Genomic DNA, 25,781 nt, shown 5'->3' with positions numbered 1-25,781 from the left:
TCTCCATCATTGCTGAAAATATTTTATTTGGAATTTTTAATTTACTTTTGACTGGTTCTTACTGTATTAAACCAAAAGGCAAATTGGCTTGACCAACATGAATATCTGAGCCACATTACCTATGAGCCTTGAGTATGAATCAGCAGATACTGGATCTCATCTCATAGAAATGTGGTGAGCATTAGAATCATTGAGTACCAACAGTGTTAACAAATTAGATTTGGAGATACAATGGTGAATATAAGAGAAGACCGCTTGCCTTTACGGAGCTTACGTCTACAAAGCTAATGGAAATGTGCATGCCTGCATGTCTACAAATTACTTTATGGTCAATCAAAAAATAACTTCTTGATTGTCACAAATTCTCCTTTACTATTTCCTTACCAAAGCCTTCTCCTGACTTAAGGCTCTCCAAATTCCTGGTCTTTAGGAAGCAAAAAGGTGCAGAGGGTCATGGTGGAGGTAATGTGGGAAACCTATCTGACCCCAAGGCCACAATACAAGTATTGGATTAATCTAAATGTCTACAATGCATGAATCTTGAACTCTTGAACACAGTTTTAATGGAGAAAGATAAAACCTTCCCCCTTTCTCCCAATTCTGCTTTATTTTTGTAACCTATTGTCCTCCTCTGGCAGAGAATTGTTCCTTCAAATAGAAGTATGAGTGCAGTAGCTCTACTATATTCAGCGCTTTCAGTTTATGACTCTTGTAGAATTGAAAACAATTTATAAAAATAAATGTAAAACAATTTTTGCCATATTTATATAAAAACAGTTCAGATCAATTTATACAGTTCAGTAATATAGATGTAAGAGGAGACCACTTTTGGAGGTTGATATTAAGGAAGATATTCGTGTGCCCATACAAAGGATCCTTAAACATTAAAGTGTGTTGAAGAAGAATCTGACTCAATATGGCAGTTTTCCCATTTTTATGCTCTTTTCTATCACAAAATCACCATTTCCTTTCTGGAGAAGTCCTCAATGAATTTCTAACAATGCATCTCTCTGGCCCCAAAACTCACCCTTAGAACCCATCACAAGCATTTGCCCAACTTTCTTATAAAATGAGTGTAAGGATAGAAGCTACTGTTAAATACCTGGTCTTTTATGTCTGGGTTCTTTCAATTAACGTAATGTTTTATTTTATATTGTGATATTTCACATTAATTGATTTTCAGATGTTGAACTATCCTTGTATTCCTGGGATAAACTCTACTTAGTCATGATGTATAATCCAATAAAGTATAATTTTTATATATTGCTGGATTCAATTTGCTAGTATTTTGTTGAGAAAAATTTCACGTCTACATTAATAAGTCCATGGCCTTCAATATTTTCAGCAATGCACTAGATCTCTTCAAAGCCCTTAGGACATCTCATTTCCTAGCTCTTTATTTTAATATTTTTTGTTTACCTATTGTTTATCTCAAATGTTATCTATTGCCTCAGGTAGCTGCAAAGTTAAACAATTACCGTTAAAATTTTTTAACCGAAACCCCTGAGGAAAAGACTTTTTCCACTGAGAAGCTCCAGGTCAGGTCAGATAGACAGTCTTGCCGTGGGATTTTTCATGGAGCTGCCAAACAAACCGGCTAATGAGAATTTTCTAAGAATAAGGTAGTTCCAACCCTGTTCTAGCCGCTCCAGTGGCTGGTTTTCTCTATGATTGCAGGCTATTGGTTTTCAAAGTTACTGTGGAGCTATAGCTATCCAATTTTTTTTTTTTTTTTTTTTTTAGATAAACACTCCCAAATTGCTACAAGCCTTTGGTTAATTTTCAGAGTTCTGAAAAAATTGATTTTGACCATTTTTACCGGTTTTCTCATTAGTATTAAAGAGGCAAGTTTTGGATTCCTTACTTTCTATGCCATTTTTGCTGATATCATCCCGAACCTAAGTTTTTAAATTTCTTTTAGGAAACCTTCCAGATTCATGTGGGTTAACCCTGCATTCATCTATTCATTTACTTGACCCTCAAACATAGTTTGAGTGCCCACTATGTCAAGGCATTGTGTGAAGTACCAGGGCTGTGAAGATGAGTCAGGTGTGGTGCGTGATGCTCTCAAGGAAGCTCATGAAGTGCTTTCTCATAACAATGAAAGCAGATTTGAAAGTATACAGAAGATGTTAGGAGAGAAAGAGGAGTATTTACATTGTTTCTTTGGAGATGTGTACCTGCTGGTGAATTCTGTAAGTTTTTTTGTGCCTGGAACCTTTTCCTTCTTCTTGTTCATCTTTTAGTCAGCTCAAATGTTATTTCTTCAGATAGGTCTTTTAGGCTTACCCTATCTAAATTCACTTTCCCTAACCCTGCCTTTAGTGATTCTCTGGCTTGTCTCACTCTTAACTCCCTTCAAAATGATTATTTGTTTATTAGTATATTTAGTATATTTATTTACTTATCCTCTGCCTCATTTACCAGAACTTAATCTCTCCAGCAACAGGAACAACATCTGTCTTGGGCTCTATAGTATCTCCAGCTGCCTAGAACCAAAAAATTACTCAACAGATATTTTCTGAATGTAATTTTTGAGTTACCAGACCCTAGTCTCAGCCAATATTTGATCGGTAATTTGAGACACCGAGTAGTTGCAAACCCAAGAATTCATATGAATAATAATGAATGCTAGCATTTCCCTAGGGTTTTGAACTCTAAAGCATTTTCTAGCCTAAGATTTTATTTTAGATTTTAATCTTGGCTGAAATGTATATTCTCAAATCACTGAGAATCTGATAAAGAAAATCTGGTTTGTTACAGACTTTTGGGGTACAATTTCTGGAAGTTAGTCATTTTTTTTTTTTTACTTTTAACTTATGATACATTATTTCAATAGCCTGTTATAACCTCAGAAAACACAGTACAAGAGCTGAGATCTGATTTTCTGGGTTCAAATTCAGTCTGGGACACTTACTAATGGTATATTCTTATTCAAGTTACCAAATTCTTTAAGCCAGTTTTTTCTTTGGTATAATGGCAAAATAAGAAAGCCTGTCTCATGGGTTTGTTAGGAGGGTATAGCAAATATAAAGTAGATAGCACAGTGTGTGTTTTATAAATCTCAGCTAGGACCAAAATTGATATAATTACATCAGTTGTATGAAATTTTTAATCTTTCCATATCATGAAATTAGTAACTCTTATGACTTCAAGCTTTCTGCTTCCAAATATTAGTCATCATCATTTTTTGAAATAATATAGTTTTCTAGAATGTTTACAGCAGTAAGTGAATTACTTTTATTTAAACTAGTTGTCTTGCAGTGGTACTCAAGTACAGCAGAAATATAGCATGAGGTGATTTATGGCTAATATTATCCTAGGGGATAAAAATAATAGCAATGAGAATAGCTAACACTCGGATAGCTCTTACTAAGTACCAGGCTGTATTCTAAGTGCTTTTCTTATTAACTTCAATCATCCCTTCTAAATGATATTATTTACCCTTTTTTTAAACACAAAGAAAGTAAAGTACCAATTAGATAAGTTTCTCGAGACCACACAGCTGGTAAATGGTAAAACTATGATTTGAACCAGTTTGTCTAACTGTAGAGTCGATAATACAAATTAGCAAATCTCCTTGGTTTCAAAATTTTACTCAAAGATGTTTAGATCCAATTTCCAGCTTAATTCCATTCCGAGTTGCTTCCTTACTAAGCTTCCTAACCACAGCTCTAGTTACATAACATCTGTAACTCCAAAAATATTCCTGGAGTAATATTCATATGCCCGAGCCTGATTCCATGGCCTTGATGTTCTGACCTGCCTTTGTGTGCAGAGTGACTATCTAACTACCTTTGACTACCCTCTGATTAGGAGTTAGACAAGCAAATGTCTTGGTTGGAGTCAAGTACGCAGGTGCAGCCTCACTGTTCTCACAGAATTCTCTGGGATCATCACCGTTGGTAGCATTTCTGTGGCATTTTTTTCCAGAGAAGAATATGAGCACATTTCTAAATAACTTGATATAACATATTTAGAGAGGATATGTAAAGAGAAAGTGTAATGGCTTGCATCCTCACTGAGACTTTTCCTTTCTTCTAATGACAAGCATATGCCCTGGTCCTTCCTAGGTTCCATCATCACACAAGAAACGCTAAGTTCATGGCTTTCCGACTTCCCTTCTGCCCCCATAGGTGTTTCATATGTAAAAAGTACATTCACTGCACGTTGATCACAGCAGAAAATCTGTATAGATGTTTCCTCTCTCCCTCATCCGGCCCCTCCTATTACCATTGGAGGTTGTGCCCCTTCCCCTGCTGTGGCTCCTTCACTTTCTCAACCACTGGACTTTGGCCCTTATACTTTTTTCCCACATTACTCATTGTGTAATTTATGAGCAAGGCTTCTTAGAGGCAGCAGCAGAACCCAGCTACGGCTGATTTAATCAGAAACCGAATGTATTAAAAGTTTGGTAGGCAGTTCACAGAACTTCTGGGAGGGGTGGACAACCAGGCATGGGTGATGCATGGCCTGAAATAATGCTCCAGATCAGGATGCAGACCTGGCATGGCCAGTACAACACTGCCACTGATGCCAAACACATCGTGGCCACTGACTGGCACAGGATGCTGAATGAAGCCGGGTCCCCAGACACGTCGTCATGCAAACACTGCAGTTGCTGCCAGGGAAAAATTATTTTGGTCTCTATTTCTTTTCATCACTAACTCTTGATTCAAAATTTGGGTTGGTAGATCTGACTGACAAAGTCTTGTTTTTATGGTAATGTCCTATCATCAAAGGAGGCAAGGAAAGCAAGTCTCTGGAGTTTTTCCTCTCTGTGATGGTAGCAAGCTTCTCTTGAAGCACATGGTTCAGATATTGCATAGCCAAAACTGACAAATATCAATGTGTGTATAGATAATATAATATATATTTTTATATATGTGAGTATAAGAAATAAGTATATATATTATATTACTATATAAATATATTTTTATAAATATGAATACATTTTATAAATATAACTGTGTATTTTTGTATCTGTATATCCGTGTATGTATATACATATGTCCCTTTCTTATTCCTAGGCGAGGTGACCTCTTACTTGCAGACTCTATGAAAGCAGACCAAGTACAGTGACCTCTCTTTATCTTTCTCATGAAACTTCATCATTGTATGAACTATGGACAATTTTAATAAACAGTGCAATAATTATGAAATACCTATGTTCTGTTTATTGAAAAATCCACACTGATAGTTCAGTCAGACTTTGTTTTTTGTGTTTTGATAAAGAGATGTTTTTTTCTAAACCTCTTCCTTTTCTTACAGGGTTTGATCTATTCTTAATACAGTGAACATTGCTGTATCCGTAGAGCTGAAGAGGAAAATTAAGTTATGTAGATTTTTATTTTAACATCAAACTATATGTTATGACATTCTATTTTATTTATTTACATATCTACATTTTAATTTGTCTACGTAGTATTTCATTAACCTACCATTATGATTTATTTATCTTTTTAATTTTAGTTAAAATATAGGAGTACATATTTAGTTGCTTCTTGAATTTTTAGCTTTTTTATACTTTGTTTTTTCAACATAAGTGCTAAAGGATTACTAGATTGTAAAAGACTAATAAACACAACATAAATAGTTATACATGGGTGACTGACATAAAGCACTCCCAGGCATTAACATTTGGGTCCTGTTTAGGCTGTGTTTTAAAGTAATGTTCTTTTCTAATTCAAGGTCTCACTGTGAGTATCTACCACCAGCAGAAGGTCATTGTGTCTTAAAAACAAATAGAAATGCACTTGAATTTTTTAATTGGTTGTATTTGGCCCTGTCCACCTATTCTTTTTAATGTAGGGTAGCATATACAGCACAATATTTTTTTGGCCATCCGGTTTTATTGTGCAGATATTTAAAAAAAAAGAATAATGAACCTTTTTCTGTTAATTACAGTGAATCAAGCTAGGTAATAGAAATGCACGTGCGTAGAATCGATTCATACTTACAGAAAGTCATGATTTGTGCATTATTATCATTAGGTTAGAGTTAGAAATTTGATTCATGAGTTTCAATTCCGTTACTTCCTAATTGTGTGATTTTGGATAAAAGAGAAAATTTACTCAGAACCAACCAATAATGTTTTTGGTACCACTCTGTTCTGATTTAATAACAATTCTGACTGGGGACATACCAACACAGTCAAACAGCCAGGTGCTATTACGTGGTAACATTGACTCAGATGGCTGTACTCACCATATGCTAATAAGAAAAGATTCTGTCTCTGTTTGTAATTAAAAACAAGTATAAGTGAAGCTCAGATCCTATGCTGATGTTCTTTTTTACCCATATTACAACTTGTATGTAACTTCTGTCCACTTGGGTGTGTTCCAAGTACCATCTTGCCAACCAATAACATTTTTGGAGGACTCCATTATGGCATATCAAAGACCCGAGTCACTCCAGCCATCAGAAGAAGCTCACTCTCATTACTCCATTTTAGCCTGCGGGGACTTGATGGCTGAGAGCCAGAGTTGTGGCTGTGATAGATTCTTTGCACTCACTGTATGTTCACCAAAATATTTAAAGAGATCAAGTAGCAGAGCCAAGGGTACTCCAATGGAGTTATGAACAGAGGAAAGTTATTTTATTAAAAAAAATTCTCTCCACTCCCACTGGTTGCTTGACAATATGAACCTAATATGGAGATTTTAGAGGCGATAGCATATTGTACAGGAAAGTTCTCACATAGTCTCAATTTCCTTTGGTTGCCCAGCTTTTAAAATCCTGGAATGGATGCAGAAAACATTAAATTATGCTGGAGCTTCTCACAAATTACTTCTTATTCACCAACCTTGAAGAGCATACATAGATTACTTAAGAAAGTATTTACGAATGTAGATTTCATCTGAAATGATTCTTTTCTTATATTCTTTTCTGCTTGGCCTTAAAGACCAAGATGGTGTCATTTGAGAATGATAACTTGTTACTCTCTAATCCACTACCCTAGACACAGAGAGCGAGGTAGAGCTTGCATGTATGATATCTAGCCCATGAGAGATTTCCCAGGAGGCCACATTTCCACCACCACTTTCTGCCTTTAACCCTGAGGTATGTCTTGGGAGATTTTGTGTGAAATCACTCTCTCCTCCTTTATTGCCTAGTTTCAACAAGAGAGAAAAGATACCTTTGATAGCTGTAGATTATTTGATATCCCTGTTGAAATTTATAAGCTTGGAGAAGGTCCTATGCTGGCGCTTCTTGTTTCACCCCAGCGCAGTACTGTTAATCTGCTTGATTCATCCTCTACATTTTTCATTCATATGCATTTCTTTTTTCTGAGCATTCTATTGGAGAATTATTCAGCCATTGGGATTACGTTTTCCTCTTTAGAAACTACTGAGGTTAAGGTCTTTAAGGTGGGCCAACAGCTCTCCAGAGAGCACAATCCAAATTTGGAATCATTATGCAGATTTTATAAATAAAGGATATTTCTAGATCAAAATTTATTTTACATTTTATTATCTTCCCATTGTTGATTGGTTTAGTTAATATCTCATCTTTTATTATAAATATAGTCTTATGTTCTTTATTTCTTTAAAAAGTGTCATGATTATAAAGCAGTCTTAATTTGTATTCCTGTAAATAGAGAAATTTATACCTCTTTTTAATATATGAAAGAAGTATTTCTGAAAGTAGCGTGAGGTATTATTTGTTCAGAAGACAGTCTAACATTGTTGACTTGATATAGTAGCATTAAACTTTTCTCGAAATGATAGAACAAGATTCTTATATTTTTATAGCTGCATGTACAGATGGAAGAACGAGTGGGGAGGGTCAGTCCGTCGATTCTTAACTTCTTGTCTTCCATCGGTCTTAATAACCTGTTCCGAGCAATATTGCAGTCCTTGGTATCTTTCTTAATCCACAGTTATCACTGCCTCTTTCATACTTACTCTGTAGTTAGGAAGGCCAAACTGAAGCAGCTGAGCAGAGTCTATCTGTAAAAGATTATTGCTTATAATTTATCAATAAGTGTCAGGCAGAGTACCAGGCACTGGATATCAGTCCCGGGGGAGGACTCCAAATACTTCTGTCACTGCATCTGGGCAACAGAGTTGCCAAGGAAAACACAATGCAGTGAAACTCTGGATGGAACAATGTTGTACTCACGTGCCGCAATGAAAGAAAGCCTGTTCCCTCCCATTAGAGGACAGCTATTACAGTGGAATTGGTCAGGTACCATATGCTGCACACACTTGAAGCAGAGGCAAAAGAGTACTCACTGTGCTTGAAACAAAGAAAGATATTCCCATACAAGATGATAAACCGGGCCCCATAGTGTAGGTGGTGCTTTATCTCCTGGTAAGGAAGTGTTCCAGGCCGAAGGCTCATTTTCATGTGATTGAGTCGGGTTGAAAGACTGTGCACCAGGGACTGCCTTTCCCAACAATAGGAATATGTGTCTTTGATAATAAAATTTTTTTTTCTAAATCCTTCTAATGCCAAAAAGCCAAATCCACCCCTTGGAAAGTCAGAAGAACCAGAGCTGGCAGCTCAGAAATATGTGAGGTATTTGGAAGAAGCTAGTGTTTAAAGGGGAAGGGTTGAAGATGTGGCTTGCTAGCCTGCAGCTATGATCCTTAAACCCCTAATACCCATATTCGGAGTCTGTGGGAAATCCCCAGGCTTATTCTTTGCTTTCCCCAGTCTGTCTCCACCACAAATACCTTAAGCTTCTTTTTAAGCCTTCCTCACTGTTTACATCTGCCCTTTCTAGTCATCTAACGGGTATTTCTCTTGCCTAGAGAAATTCAGTTGGGATACAATCGTGTGGAAGAATTATAACATTTTATGAAAACATGTATTTTTTAAAAAGCAACATAAAAAAGCGTATCATTTTCTGTATGGGAAGGTTTAATATCAGGAAAATGCCAACACTTTTAAAATTAATATACATTTAATTATAATGAGAATTCCAGTTTGGGGGGCAGGGGAAATTAACTAAATTACTTAAACATTTTTTGAAGAATAGATGTGATTAGACATCGAAATTATTAGAACTATAAACTCGTAAGGCCAGGTTTGCCCTACCGTATCATAAAGCTGATTATAACGCTGCTTTTAACAAAAGAGAACATAGTTGGCACAGGAAACACAGTTGATCAATACGATCCTTATTTGTTCACCTTTTGCCAACAAAAAGCAAAATCAGTCTTATTTCAAAACTAAAAAAAATAAAAGGAAAAAAGTAACTGTTCCATTCCGTTTCGCATTCTTGAGGCAAAAATTCCTAAACTGTCAACATTTGCAATGAATTAATATTCTAGAAACCTGCATTCATTGGAGAGATTCTACCTATAAAAAATTCATAGGAAACAACAGTGAACTAAAAAGGCTTTAACTTCATAGGCTGTCATATACTTATAATCTTTCATCTACTCTCATCTCGCTCTTGAATTTTCTATAAATTTAACTTAATATCTTTCTCACAGAATTTTGTCTCACAGAACTTGTACAATAATGTACATGTCCAGTAAGAAAGGAAGTTAATATTTTGTAAGAAAAAAACCCCAAAGGGTACATCTGTTTTCTCTATTAAAGAAATATTGGGGAGATAACACAAAATATTGTTTTCGAAATTTGAGTTTTTGAAGGTTCTCAGCATAGTAAGTTTACAATTTGCTTGATATGGTAGGGGCGAACATTGTGTTTTCAAGAAGGGTGGAAATATCTTTCACCTATGTGTTCTCAACTCTGGAGCTTGCCTGTGTGGGCCTCCTATCAACCCCTTCACATTCCAGAGGTTTTGTGAGATATCTGAATGAGGCAGCAGGACATAACTAACTAACAGGGACTCATTCTACTCTTTAATTTCCCTTTCCTTCTCTCCTCTCCTCTCCTCTCCTCTCCTCTCCTCTCCTCTCCTCTCCTCTCCTCTCCTCTCCTCTCCCCTCCCCTCCCCTCCCCTCCCCTCCCCACCCTCCATCCCCTTCCCTCTCTCTCAAAAAATTGCATTTCCTCCCTAATTATTTTAGGTGCCCAATAAATTCCCATTCTGCCTTCAGAGGCAGTAAATCCAGAGTCACCCTCTGCTATATGCAGAAAGATCTGGGCATTTTGCAAGAGGGAAAAGGAAAAAGGCAAGAATGTAGGGAGGAGAGAAAGAGGAGAGTAAGAAGGACTCTTTCATGGTAGGCTGCATTTTTACAAAGTTCAACTTTTCCTACACAAGCAAAGCCCTGTTTATTCCTCAGGCCTCACTACCCAGTAACCTCTCCATCACTCTCTCCTTTCGTCAAAGCAAAACGACCTCTCCCTTTCTTGACATACTTTTAAATCTTTTTAATCTGTGACCTACTGATATCAATAGAGAAGGTCCAGGCCTAAAATATAATTTGCCACATTAGGAAAAATCTGTGTCTTATTATTTAGAATAATTAAGTACCTCAGATCTGTCCCTTACTTAATTAACCTATCTCTGCAATCTTATTTACTCACTAATTCTTGAGGCATTTCTTCTCTTCCTCTCTCTGCTACTCTCTTTCAGAATTCTGGTTTACTGTTGTTCTAGGCATTTCTCTCACTACCTCTTAGCACTCAGGGAGAGAGAGAAATACATTTTGAAGGAGGGAAAAATCATTGGGGCTTTTCATCGAAATTTAAAATTGATGTTCTTTTGTAATAATCAAAGATCATTTTCACTGTATTTCTTTTCAAATTTAAGAGAATAATTGTAGAAAGGAGTTTTTTGCTTTTCTCATTTGGGAGACAAATAAACAAACAAATCTTCATCTCACTGAAAATTTTCAGAAATCTGTAACCAGCACACTCTCACTACTTATAAATAACTGTTATAGGGTCATTTGAGATATAAAACCTATTGTAAATTGTATGATCTACTTCAAGGCATTTTAGCCACTCAATTCCTCTTACTTGAGATGTGCTAACATTTTTCAGTGAATATAGATTTCTTCTGAGAAGAAAACAGCAATGTTGAAAATATTCCTGGAATGAAGTTAAGGTATAATTTTTTTTTTTTAACTGAATTGTTGAACATTACTTAAAATACCAAAATTTTTTTAAATTCTTGAAATAAAGGGAAGAACGTAAGGTACTCCTTTATTCCCCTCTGTCATACTATAAATTTTTATCTACTATTTCTCTTTAACTTTGTTCTCTAAAAACTGATTTTGTTTTTCAGGTACTTAAGGTCTGTGGTTGAGAATATATGCCTGAAAACTAGTTTTTTGCCCTTATTCTCTGTCAGCAATTGATGTCACTGTTTCATTATCTTTGATTAGAAGTCATAGAAATGCTGTATTTTTTTTCAAAGCTATTACATAATTTCCTTAATAACAATTTAAACACTAACTTTTATTATTTGATTTTACTTTTAAAATAAATTATTATAAAATTTGGGAAGTAAATATTTTTTATTTACTCCGTTTTTTATTTTCAAACTTGGTTATGCATTTTTATCCCAGATTTGTTCTTCATGTGTACTATGACTGTTTACAAATATTTTAATTCTAAATATTTTAAAGAAACTGATCTACAAATAAGAAAAGGCAACCTCTGTGAAAGAAAGCTTACTTCACAGCATAGAACAAAAAAGAGAACTGAGAATCCATGCTTTTAGAAAGAAAGAAATGATGGAATGTGTGGGAATGCACTCATTAAATTTCACAGAGTTTATTATTTGCATCTCTTCATCTTTCCATGTGCCCCTTGGTACTATATACCCCTGTCTTTCATCTGTGGGCAAGCACAGGGCCTCCTCAGTTTTCAACCCCACTGTGCAACTTCACCTTCTAATTCAGTCTCCTCAGAATTCTATCTCAAAAGGTCTGAATGACTCAACGAATAACCTACCGTTTTCCTTCTTTTCTGTCAAAACACTAATTATTGCCCCCAAATTCTTAGTTAAATCTTCATGTAATTTTACTCTAGGACTATAGAAACAGAATTGATTTATTTACTGTGTGTGCGTGTGTGTGTGTGTGTGTGTGTGTGTGTGTGTGTGCGCGCGCGCGCGCGCGCACTCATGTGCGCGCATAAGGAGAAGGGGCTTAAATATTAAGGAACCATAGGAGCTATTTCTCAAAGAAGGACTTACTTTGGTGATTCTCTTTGATTTGTGTGTATTTTCTTTAAGTCTAAGAAATCTTATTTTTTTATTTTTATGATTAATTTTGGTATTTAAGTTATTTTTCCTTCTGCCTGGATAAGTCTCACTCATTCTTCCAGGCTTAACTGAAATTCTAGCCCTAGGTGAGAGGAGATGAACACCACTGACACTTGAATCCTCTCTTATGAAACTTATATTATGGTTATTTATATCTGGATTTTCATTTCGTGTCCTTGCATCCAAGCTCCTTTAAGGCAATAACTGTCTTTCTCATTCCTTTCTCCTCTTAGGGGAGGCGATAGGAACAGTGAACAAGGGTAAGGCTTTTCAATGTAGATGTAGGTTTGTAGACGGCTCTGACACTTTCGAGTTTGTCTGCTCCAACACGGTAACCTCTCTGAGGCTCTATAGCTGACAGGTAGTTATGAGAAATAAATAGTGTGGTCCAAAGTATTTGTGACATTAGAGGGTCAATAAATTAGTATTATTCTCTTCCTGTCTCTTACAGTACCCATGCTTGGGCTAGCACATAAGTGATATGAAGCAAATTTCTATTGAGTAAATAAATGGCAAAATAATAGAATTTTAATCTATTGTACATTATGAACAAATATAATTTACAGTTACTGTGTTATGCATGCCATCATGCCTGTGGTATCCCCAAACTATATATATTTTAGAAATATTTCTTGCTATTTCCGAACATAAGAATCATCTTTTATTTGGTTACAAATATCCTGAGATTCGATTTGACTTTTATTGCATTTATGCTATGAGTTAAACACATAATTTCTTAATTTTACCCCAGAACACCCATAGTTTCCTTCCTAGATGTCTTCTATACTGATCCTGGTTGACATTAGGCTCTAGCCCTTTTGATGATTACCTTGGCATTCTTCCAAGTGGAGCCTTCTAATTTTAGAGTCAAAATGCTGGAAGAACAAATCACAGATGTGCATTGAAATATGCACAGTATGAGTACAGAGCCATTTCTAAGAGTTATAATAAGAAAGGTCTTTAACCTAAAGATGTTTAAAAACTTAGCATATTCCCTTTTCTTTTTCTTGTCTACTTCAAGAATGCTACCTTATTTTTCCCACGTCATGCTTGGATTTGAGAAACTAAAAATATTTTATCAAAACATTTGTTTTCCAAATATAGTCTACATCTCTCATACATTTGTAGGTTATAACAGATTTTAAATATTATTTTCAACTCAAAACAAGCTTTTGTTTCTATATTATATAAAACAAAATATTTTGTACTTTATAATTCATTTGTCTAATAAGAACTCTTTTAGAAATCTATTGTTTTTCTAAGAGGATGTCAGAAACTTCATTATTACTCATGCCCAAACTTTTTCAGAGCCTTGCTCTTCTTCTTCTGTTTGCCTAAAATATCCACTCGTTCATTTCCCCATGTTGAAGTTGGACAATTCGTTAGTTCATATATATTTACTGTGGCTTACTATATGCAAGGAACTCATTATATTTGTAGTTTTAGAGAAAGGTACTTACAGAATATTTTGCTTTATCTTTAGTTGGATATGAACTCTCTCTGCTTTAAGTATCTCAGAATATCTTACCTCTCCCAGAATAGTTTCCTTGCGTGTGTGGTATACCACTTAACTATGTACTCGTTTCTTACCTCCTGCTAGACTGAGTATATTGCAAGAATGCCTTAATTATTGTAGCCCTGGTAGAGCCTAACTCAGCTCCCGGCTTTGTGCTCAAGAATTTCTCAAGTTTAATGGGGTGTATTGACACCCCTATGAGCATTAGTAGAACCAGAGTTCAAATACCCTGATTCCCAGACTCCATTAACCAAAGACATTTTTTCTGACTCCCCAGGAATTCCACACGTACTGACAGAGTTTCCCAGGAAGCACACACCCAGCCTTCTCCTAAAAAATAGTTTTGCTTCAGAACAAGCCTCATCCAGAGTCAAAGAGAGACATGGATGGAGTCCCTACATTCCATTCTTCACCCGCTCATTCCCAAGACAGTTGGGAAGCAAATAAGAAAGTCGACTTAATTAAACTGACAATGTTGTTGACTTTTATTAAATAAATATGGGTCAAAAACAAATAGAAAGCTGAACTTGTTTAAAGTAATATTTAGAATGCAAACATTTTACTTGAAATGCCATTAACCAAACTGTCTAATTCGACTGAAAGCCCTCACCGTATTTGTGGTTATAAAAATCCTAATTTTTTTTTTCAGGTGCTTTTAGTCTAAGTATTAGCTGAGGTATTCATGTTACATTAGGAATCTTTGATGCACCTATGTTCAGAAGAATCATCATTCCAGATCAAATACATGTGCCTCATCACCCCTTTTCTTATCATTTTAGGGGGCCTTCTGAAATGTATGATTAAAAAAGAAAACAAGAGCAAAATTGAAAATGAATCAGCAGGGAAGAGATAGAAGAAGTAAGCCAGGCGGCTTCTCAGATCTTTTACTTTTTGTTTTTGATGTCAATCTTTTATTGCTGTTTCCTTAAGTGGAATGAGAATTTGGATGAGAAAGAATGAAATCAGTAAAAATTGTACACCTTTCTGACCAGGACTTAGTCATTTGATAGAGAGAGAACTGTGAGAACCAAGGATGGATACCAATCTATTATGTTACAGTAATCAACATTGGTTTAGTTTTTTATGCCATACTTTTTTTAAAAGGTTTTTTTAAAAAAGGCAATAAGTTAAACTTGGTATGCAAAAACTAATAGTAATACTAACACTAGTTGTCAGAGGCAGTGTCTAACCTATATTGATGAGCTTATCTAAAATCACTTTCTAGCCTCTTTAAGTTCATTTTCTTTTTTAATTCTCTTTACAGGTAAAGATAAGATTAAAGTGTCTGAGGATGACTTGAAGAAACTCTCTCTAATTAGATGGTGTATTTTGGAAACCACTCGTTTAAGAGCCCCTGGTGCCATTACTAGAAAAGTGCTGAAACCAGTTAAAATTTTGGTGAGCTTTGGTTTGGTTTTAAGTGTATATTTTGCCCGTATATTATTAGGTAATTCCTTAAGTTCCGTTAAGCACGAAATGACCCTGAAACAGGATACTGATAAGAGTTGTGAAGCAACATTTTGTTAGTGTAGATATTTGTCCCCTGGTGACTATTTTATTAGCTATGACACAATCCTCTAATAATCATTTTGGCTATGTAATTCTGTATTGGAATTAATATAATCCTATTTCAATCAAGCAGGTGGATTGGATAGTTTCTTCTGTGCTGAACCAACCAAGTGTTCCTGAGCAGTCCTAGGTTGAGGAATTCATGTGTGAGGAAAGTTCTTTAGGATAACTGGAAGAAAGTTTCAGGTCACAGATTACAGATGTGGGAACAGAAGGTAGGAACGTCATGAATAATAACAACTGATATTAGCGATCAGTGACTGAATGAGGGGGAGAGGTCTTTTCCACCAGTAAAGTAGGAGAAAATTCTTAAGCATACCATGAAAGGTATGTGCACATGGCAGAACTCCAGTTTAATATCTGAGGAATCAATCAGGCAGAACAAAATATTTTTTCAGAATGATTTGATTTAAGTCTGCATTATTTACATAGGTCACATTTAGTCAGCCCTCCACTCTTGTGGGCTTTTTTAGTACACAGCTTTAGATTTCTGAATTCAAACCAGAAAAATTTAGTACAACACAAAAGAGACAAAAAAAAATTCAAGTTTTATAAAAGTTGCAACTTGCTGAACTCAGGGAAGACATTGTTAGTTTAACTGATTTTACATAAAATGTAGCATTTAATTTTAGTGGGATGGATTTTAACCATTTTTGCTTTTAAATAATCAAATTCTTAATTACTTCAGGAGTATAAAAGAATATGCTTGGAGAGGAAATAGTCAAACAACTTGGTACAATTAAATAGAACAATATATTTATTATTCAGAATATTATTATAGTTTTTATCAAACTTTTATTGAGCTTCATTTATATTCTGGCTAGTAGATAATTACCTGAATTACAAAACAGTAGTTTATCTGCCAATTGCTGTCTTAATGATTATTTTAAACATGCATATCCTATACATGTTTTGTTAGATTTATATCTAAATATTTCAGTTAGTTTGAAGCTTTCGTAAGTGTTTTTTTAAAAAGTTTTTGTTCCCAATTGTACATCACTTGTTTGTAGAAATATAGTTGGTTTTTGTGTTGACCTTGTATCTGCAACTTTGCTAAACTCATTTATTGGTCCTAGGAGTGTTTTTGTAGATTACTGGGGAGTTTCTATATAGACACTATTGTAATTTCTTCCTTTCCTATCTGTATGCCTTTTATTTCTTCTTTTTGCCTTATTGCACTGGCTCTAACTTCCAGTACTATGGTTAATAATAGTAGTGACAGCAGATATCCTAGCCTTGTTTCTGATTTAAGGGGAAAACATTTAGCCTTTCGCCATGAAGTATGAAGTTAGCTATAGGCTTTTTGTAGATGCTCCTTACCAAGTTGAGAAAATTTCCCTCTATTTCTGATTAGCTGAGAATTTTATAATGGATGGGTGTTGGATTTTGTCTGTGTTTTTTCTACGTCAATTGATAGAATCATACGCTTTTTCTTTTTTAACTGTCGATGTGGTGGATTGCATTTACTGATTTTCGAGTGTTGAACCAGCCTTTCATACCTGGAGTAAATCTCAAATGATTATGGTGTATAATTCTTTTTATACATTGTTTGATTTGTTCTGCTAATAATGTAGCTCTCATTACATTTTTTTCAGGGAGGGGCACTGGCTTGTCTGTTTTCTATGCCATGACAATCTCTTAAAAGGTGTTTTATGCCTGTCCTATCCCCTTCTCATAAACACTCATATGCCTTTTTTTCTTCTTTCCTCTCTCCTCCACCCTCCCCCGTCTCATTTCTCTTCTTTCTTCCTCTCTTCCTACTACATTATTATGAAAACCAGTCAATAAAATCAGCAGTATAGTTTCCTCTTTTTCCTCCTAATTTTTTTCTTTTTCTCTCCTTTCCTTTTTCTGGTCTAATTCTTCAAGTTATTTTTTACCCTGAAATATAAAGTTTCTGTTTCATCTCTAACTATGCCCATGACCAAAACAGGGAGGGAAAAAAACCATAAGGATCCCCGTATCTGAATTTCTGTAGAATAAATGCTTTTGAATTTATTCTCTCTCTTATGCGTTTCAGCATGGTTTTCGTGGGTTCCACACATTCCATCTTGTGCTTCTTTAACCAATTCGTTTTGCCTGCCATGATACATATATGGCTGCTCTGTACCCCCTCATCTCAGACCTAACACCTGGCTTCCCCTCTTTCATTTTGCTAAATATATGAGATCATTACAGCATAATTTAATAAGAAAGTTTTAATTTGTCACATAAATAGATTTTCTTCCCAGACACAAACCAAGAACTTTTATGCACACCCCACTTTCCAGCCAATATAATGCACTTCTTCCAAAATTGTGCTCCTTTTGGCTTCTGCAGCATATTCTTATGCTGCTCATTTATCTTTCTCTGCTTGATTCTAGTTTTACCCTATACTATTTCCTTCAAATAAATACTACTTTGTCCTTATGGATCTCTTGCCACACTGCAGTCACCCTTTTTTTCTTTATCTTTTACTGTACTGCCACCTGAAGCCTATCTTATGTACCCCACTTTGTCCCCCTTCTAACAGTAGGAGTTTTCTACAGGGCAGATGTTAGTTTCCTGCTTATTTCATTTTTGTTTTCAATAACTCAGTTGATTTCCTTCTTCCTTATATTTTTATTTTACCATAAGGTATTGGCACAAATGTTTTTCACTATAAAATTTCTATGCGACTCACTTGTTTGCTGGTCAGGCTTCAACATTGGTACTGATTCAGTCACTCTCTATATTCCACTACCTTGTACACCCGCTGAAGCCCTTCTCTATCTTTAAGCAAGTAGCTCTGAGGGAGCTTTTAACCTTATATCTTTGTCAGGATTTTGTTCCACTACAGGATATTGTAACTTTTGTTGGGGCTATTAACATCATATAGTTTTTCAAAATTAATTTTACTTATTTCAACAACATTACCAAAGGAAACATCCATGCTCAAACACACACACATGCATACATGCACACATATCCATGCTCAAACACACACACATGCATACATGCATGTACAACCCCACAACCTCCTTAACCGTACTACAACTATCCCGTGTTATCCTTTATGACATTAATACATTGATCTATGTTTCATCATAGTGTAAATCTGTCATTTAAAAAATGTTTATAGCATTATTCTTCGCTTTCATGTATCTAGAGTGTTTTCATGTTTATTTTGATACCCACAAAATAATCCATAGATTTGATAATGTAAATATTTAATTATTGCCTGTTGTTTTCTTTTGTGGTTATTTTAATGTGGTAATTATTTGCATTTTGTGCAGAGTACATTTTCTTTTTCAATAATTATTCTCGAATTTTATTTCAGTAGTGGATTACTTGTCCAAGAGTATAAGTGTATCTATGATTCACAACATATAATCCTCTAACAAAACTGAACTATTTTATAGGTGCAACATATACAGATTCCCAGTAAAATTTTTTTAATTAAAAATAATAGATATCCAAAATGAATCAATAAATTATTTTAAAATATAAATAGTCTCTTCCATCCAATTCTTCACATTCATACTTTCTTCCTAGAGGACATGAGGCTCAGATCTGTTCAGTCTCCTTCCAAGCCCTACTAGCTGGTGATGGCTGCCTTCGTGGTGGAGCAACCACAGACACATGTGCTCAGGCCGCCATCTTCCAAGAATGTTCCGGCACTTCCTTTCACTATTTTTCACAGTATTTTCTTAATATTTGTAAAAGCTACCATGTTTCCTATACTTATTATTTCTTTTATAAACACAGCTTTTCATCTTGAGAGGCCCAAATTAATCACTGTGAATTTCTCCCTGTGGAGATGAGACTTCAACTTTAAAAAAAAAAATAACCTGCACAGTTTTCTTCTTACTATATAAATAATACATGGTAATTTAAAAAAAAAAAGAGGAGACAATATAAAGAAGCTGAAATAAGAAATTAAAAATTGCTTATCCTCTCACAATTCAGAGGTACCTACTGTAAACACATTGATATTATTATAATTTCAGATGTTTTTTTCCTGTAGTGTGTGCATTTTTAAAAATTCAGTCGAGGTCATACTAATCTAATTTTTTCATAACCTGCTTTTAAAGTTTGAATTGCAGCATAATAATCTAATACATGGACATAATATACATTTTTAAATCAGTTCCCTATTCTTGAATATGTATGTGGCTTTCATTTTTTCACTATTATAAACAGCATAAAGATGAACTTCCATAAAGCTAAATATTTGTGTTCATTGCTAATTATTTCTATAGTATAAATTCACTTAACTTGGTCCATTTAAGCTTCATGTATTTTCTAAAACAGGTGGAATGTCTTTGCTGAACATGCTAACATGTTCCCAGGAATTTGGATTATGGAAAACATTTTATGTGGGTTCGCCAGAGGTTCATATTTTTTCTCCTATTGGACAACTGGTCAAGCTTTCTTGCTATGAATGCTAGAAATATTCTCCCACTGTTCTTCTGTAGTGTTGTCTGAACAGGGCATCATTGTTTATTTTTGCTCCCATAACTACAGCTTTTCTATATTTTTTGGAATAAATTAAAAATGGACAAACACTCCCTGTTTTCTTTTATTTACTCCACTCCTTTCTTTTTATTATGCCACCTTTCAAAAACTCATAAACTTCTACCTGTACTCTTTTCAAAGTTTCATATTTTTACTATAAATTAATCTGCAAGAATACTCAGGAAAGAATAAATAAGGAAGTACTAAAAATATGAATAGTTAAGGAATGTTAATTAGCTTCTCTAGGTATTAAACCATATTATAAAACTACAGCAATTAAAATAGCATGATAGTAGTGTCAGACCAGATGTTCAGGTCAATAGAACAGACTGGATAGATGACAAAGAAACAAAACCCCTTGTGCATAAGAATTTAAAGTGTAAATGAATTCTCATAAGTCAATGAAGAGGGAAGAGATTACTATATGAGTTAGCCATACTGGCTAAAAGTGGGTACTTTTTTTTTTTTTTTTTTTGATCTTAGGATTTCTTTATACTTTTCAAAATTATTGAGGACCCCAAAGAGCTTTTGTCTATGGGAGTTGTATTTATCAATACTTACTGTATTAGAAACTAAAGCTGAAATAAATTATTAAAATATTTAGTAATTCACTTAAAAAGAATAAGAAACCTATCACGTTAAATTAATAGCATGGTTTTATAAAACATAACTATTTTCAAAAAAAATAGAATAGCATCATTTTAAATTTTAGCAAATCTAATGCATTGCTGATAGAAGATATCTGATTACAACACATGTGCCTGCAATCAAGCTATTGAGATAAATTCTTTTCATTGATGGCAATGAAGAAAATCCAGCCTCATTTAGACATGTAGCCAGAAAAAGAAAGGGTATTTCAATATATTTTTCAGATTTTTTCAGATATTTGTGGCTATTCCTTGATGCTACATGAAAATTCAGCAGTGGTACTTTTTAAAAAGTTTGTTGCTATCTGAAAATATATCAGTGAGTTTTTTGTACTCAGCTCCATTAAAATCCTTTGGTCTATCTATCCTACACTTTGAATGTGTCTTTTCCCCAGAAATGATGTTTGACCTGACAGATCCTCTGAAAAAGTGTTGGGGACTCCCAGAAGTCCCTAAACCACCTTTGACAGCCACTACTGTAGAGAGAAGAGGGCTCTCTAAGTTTAGGATTAATCAATAAAACCACAAAGCCAATAAACAACTTTGAATGTATCATATCACAATTTAACATGTCTTATTATTTTAAGTATACCTCAAAATTAAGTGTAAACCAAAAATTAAGAATAAATGTCAGTGTGTACAACACAAGGGTAAATAATTTTAATGTTTAAAGGATTCACAGATTAATAAGTAATGTACTAATATTACATAGATTAATGAGGATAGATGATGAGCACAAAAAGTTTATAAAAGAAAATAACATAAAAAATGTACATACAACAAACACATAACCAACTAAAAATATCAGGTTAGCAGTTAAGAGGGCAATGAAATTGACACTCTCAAATATTGTAGTTACAAACATATTTTACTACAAAATTTGAAGTAAAAATTGAGTAACATGTATTAATAGCCTTAAAAATACTTATATCTTATGTTTCCTGAACATCTATGTCAAAAGATTTACATGAAAAATGCTTTGTGGAAGAAAATGCTTGTGATGGCATTATTTATTAAAGAAAAAAGATAATGATAAAATTAATCATGTTTAATCTAACCAATGAAAGACTCATTATCCATTGGAGAGAAAATTATTCATGAGTATACAATATAAAATTTAAAAATATCATGCTATAATATTAAGTGAACAAAATAAGATTAAAAAATTATTTGATAGAATATAAACTATATTTAAAAACACATTAACACCAACAAAAACTAAACTTACTAGGTAAAAGTACTGAAGAGAAGTAAGTCTAGCCGATTGATGACTGTCTTTGTTATCAGCACTCCGGTTGTTTTCTAGTTTTTTTTTTATTTTTCTGAATTTTTCAAAAATTTTATAGAGATATGTTTTAATCACATAAAAGAATATACTCTTTCATTTTTAAAGTACTAGGAGAAATGCTTTGTGCTTTGGACCTTCTCTTGTAGATGCTTTGCCTTTATAGGACTCCTCCTTTCTCTTCAAGATTCACCATTCCTTATACCCACTTTGCTCTCAGCATCCTTCTTGAGTTACAGCAGAGAGTCCTACCATACCTTCCCTCTTCAAGAATGCTTCTTCTCTGGACTAGCAGATGAAGTTAATTTGGACTCATAGTATCTCTGTGAAGTAAGCTGGCCAGGTTCAATTCTGTCTACCTGAGAGATGCAGTTGCAACCCAGAGTTTGTGTTGTGTGACTTACCTTTACTAATGATCCATGTTCTGGTCCTATGACTAGTTTGTCCCCTCTTAATCTTTCTCCTCATCTGTCATGTAGACATTTTCAGGGACTGTTTCCATTGGACATGATCATGTCTGTTTTGTTCAGAGGGTTCCTTTGATACAACTAGCCTTCAAATTCCTTTACACTGTTCGTCAGCCTAGCATTTGCTGCTGCAGCAGGAATGTCTTTCTGTTCTCCTCCTTGTTGCTAATGTTAATGCTGTTACAGAGGCTCCATTAGAAGTCTTTCTTTGCTAGCCCACTTTGTAAGCTATAGCAGTCAGTAACCTCCAAGTCATAATCATAGGTCAACAACCACTAAAGAGGAGTATGGGGAAGAAAGCGAAGGGCAGCAGTTGTCCTGACTGGAGGCCTGTCCCAGGGTTGCCTCCTGCCCTGCCCCAGACATATCAGGACTCTCTCCAGCTGGTTTCAGAATCAGTCATGACCTCTCTAGCTTCATTTCCAGCAGAGGTAGAACCAATACACAGGATTTGGATCTCATAAGTAAGAGGTAGAACCAATACACAGGATTTGGATCTCATAAGTAAGAGGGCACCAGCAAAAGCATCACTAGCTTCCCAGGTTTCGATCTGACTCTCTCCAGTTCTCCTGGTACTGAAATTACCACTCAAACAATACTCATCTCCCATTGGAGCTAACAGGGGTTCTCCCGGGTTAAAAAATGATGACTCCTCCTTCCCCATACTCCACTCCCTGCTACCGTAAAAAGACATGTTTTTAATTTTAAGGTGCTAATTCTAGATATATGCGGCTAGTGTTTTGCAAGTGTCCTGAGGACAGTTCAAAATTATGCAGTTAAAATGGATATGACTTCTGATGAGTGGAGATGGGAGTTACTAAGAAAAGGGCTTCACCTCTGTGCAGCTGGTAGCTATCTAGTGATCATACGCCATGGGAGAACTCTTTGTCCTATGGTTTCTGAGCATGGTGATGTAAGGGCAAGTTTATGAAATGGTTTTTAGTTCTAGGTTATATATCACGAAAACCTATTATAACATGAATGGAGAAAAATCATGCAGACTCTGCTATTTGTAGAATCACACTGCTTATCCTCAAACATAAAGCCAAATACACAACACTTGCTTCGTCCTACGTCTTCTGAACCAGTTGTCTTCATATTCTTTCTCCCTTAGCAGCTGCTGCTAGAGCGAAAAAGCAAACAAACAAAGAATTTACTGTCCTTGCCGTGACACCATCATGAGTGTCTCCAGGGACAGGATGCCTGCTGCCCCTGGCCAGTGTCCTGTCTCAGACTTAGATCTTTCTGCTCCAGCTTGGAGACCCACTGTGGTTTCCATTATCGAGGACATTTGCCACAATCCCTAATACTGAACATCAAAAACTGCATTGGAGTGCACTCATACCAGTTTCTAAAATCTTCACATTTATCTAATATTTTCCCCCTTGCGTAATCTGATTTATATGTACATGTAACTAATCATCTGAATTAAAAATCAGTCATTGCTCTAAGTTGCAAAATAGAAACTATCCATCCAGGAAAGAGATTTTTTTTTTTTGCCATTATTATAAAATGTATATGGCTTCTCCACAATATAATTGTAGCATTATTTTTAATGACCCAAACTCTCTTTAAAGTAGATTTCAAAAAAATGACTTGGAACCAACTTTTCTATCCTAGAATTATACTGTGCCTTCCGGTGACTTGTTGATGTTATCTCCATTTTGGCTACATAGGAATCCAAAGTATTTTCCTGAACCTGAATCATTCAAACCTGTAAGTTCTTTCTTTCAATATATATTGTCCTTTGATTTTAATTTCTCTTTATGCCAGGAGTATGAATTCATAAATTAACTAGGACCGTGTCATTTAAATAGCCAAAGTTCTCTAGTAACTAAGACTACAAAGTACAGATTGAATTTGCAATATTGATGACATAACATTTACAAGCCAGATAGAAATGTTTTTGGAATAAGCTTCACCAACTTTAAAATAAATTTTTAGCTGAAACCAGCAGGGCATGTTAAAAGTAAATATGCTTGATTCTGATAGAAGATTTATATCACGTTCTTCAGGCAATTGTTCCTGTTATTGGTTTCCAAGGAGTATAAAAACTAAAAATAAAGCAAATTAAGACTGTGTTTTGCTGTTTCTTAGAATTGAGGAGTTACAGGGCTGAACAGAATTTTAAGAGGTTATTTAGTCTGTTCTGTGCCTTTAGGTAAAACTGTCAAAAATGGCATCCAGATGTATTCATTTTGCATCCCAGACTTTCTCCAGTGGCAGGGCTCTCAGCATCTTAATACTAAATTTATTACCGAGGGCAGCTCTATGATGGAGCATGAGGCCTTATTGTAAATATTCTTCCTCTCTAAGGTCAATTCTGTGGTTGATTTACATTGTCATTTAAATTTACCACTTAACAGAATTCTTTTTAAACTTTTTTTTATTTATTCACGTTCCAAAAACATAACCGTGGCTGATATTAATAACAGGTTGGGAAAAATTACCAACAACTCTGCAACTTTATATGCAAGGATTAGCTGTACAAGGTCATTTTTAGCCTGGAGAAATAAAGTTGAGCTTATTTATATAAGACCGATTTGGAAAAAAAAAAAAAAATGTTTTCTTCCCACAGGAACGCTGGAAAAAGGCAAATTTAGAGAAGCATGTTTTCTTGGACAGCTTCATGGCATTTGGAAGCGGGAAGTACCAATGTCCGGGAAGGTCAGTGAGACAGCTGGGCCACGTTTATCCAGAAAGTCTATGGAAAGATGATGGCGCAAAGGGGGAAAGCTTTGGCTTACTCTTTCTTTTCTTTACTATCAAACTACAGGGAAAACCAGGAGACCACATTTTGTTAGGTTGGGCAGTGGTATCGTGCATTGTATACATGTGAATGTCTAAAGGGGCTTTGATAGGAGACCTCATGAGAACAAAATATTACAATTCTAGCTGCCAGGTGAAAGCAGGGCTTATGTTACAAATGCTCAGCTTATCTATAAGGATAATTCAAAGTGGTTTGAATTTTACCTTTTTTAAAGATAAAAATAATAGTGTAATATTTCTTTAACTATAAAATTAGCATGGGCATTTGTTGGGATTAGAGAATATCTTTAGCTTGGAACATAGCAGCAGCTTACTAGGTGGTTTTGTTTATTGGGTTCATTTGATTCTATAAAAACCTTCCTTTGGTACCTTTTATAGCTAAGTTAATCAGCCACTGAGGACTTCTCTTCAGTGTGATGCCCTGTTCTAGGGCAAGTGTTCACCGTTTAATGAGAGATACTTAATGTTTATTTATTCAAGCAGAAACTTTGGAATGAACTTGGCCCATGTGTATCATTTGGTATCACTGAATCATCTGTTTTAAGGAGCTATATAAATAAATGTTTTTATTTATATTGATAATAATGAAATATAATATATAGTATACAAAATAAATGTTAATTATTTTTAAGGCAGTTTTAATTGAAAGATTTATTGTTTAGAGATGAAAGCATGCTGACATCCCCATGAGAAAATTCCAAAGTTGAACATTGTAATTGAGTGTCAGATATTTTAGGGGCATAGTATAGCAAACAAAAACAACAGTAATAGCAAAACCCCAAAAGACCTGCCTTTTACATGATTTTTACTTTAGAGAAGCAGTTCTAAAACTAATAACACATTTATTGTTTTTGTCATCTATTAAGTACCAATATTGTAAGAGTAGCTCTTCTAAAAAGAACGGATAGTACTT

The 25,781-nt window shown here is 34.8% G+C and overlaps 1 protein-coding gene across 2 annotated transcripts in view; it reads left to right on the top strand.

The window, feature by feature from the left end:
• LOC107517800 (24-hydroxycholesterol 7-alpha-hydroxylase) overlaps positions 1 to 25,781 on the top strand; it is a 67,784-nt gene that overhangs the window by 23,086 nt on the left and 18,917 nt on the right. For both annotated transcript variants that reach the window (XM_016158934.2, XM_016158933.2), the window contains exons 8-10: positions 14,920 to 15,053; positions 23,720 to 23,815; positions 24,678 to 24,766. In XM_016158934.2, the coding sequence (XP_016014420.2) occupies positions 14,920 to 15,053; positions 23,720 to 23,815; positions 24,678 to 24,766 (319 nt within the window). The remainder of the gene's footprint in view (positions 1 to 14,919; positions 15,054 to 23,719; positions 23,816 to 24,677; positions 24,767 to 25,781) is intronic.

Source organism: Rousettus aegyptiacus, unplaced genomic scaffold, assembly GCF_014176215.1.
Source record: "Rousettus aegyptiacus isolate mRouAeg1 unplaced genomic scaffold, mRouAeg1.p scaffold_m13_p_1, whole genome shotgun sequence".
NCBI classification, from domain to species: Eukaryota; Metazoa; Chordata; class Mammalia; order Chiroptera; family Pteropodidae; genus Rousettus; species Rousettus aegyptiacus.
The sequence above is the reverse complement of the archived record's forward strand: the minus strand, read 5'-3'. Positions and strand labels throughout refer to the sequence as shown.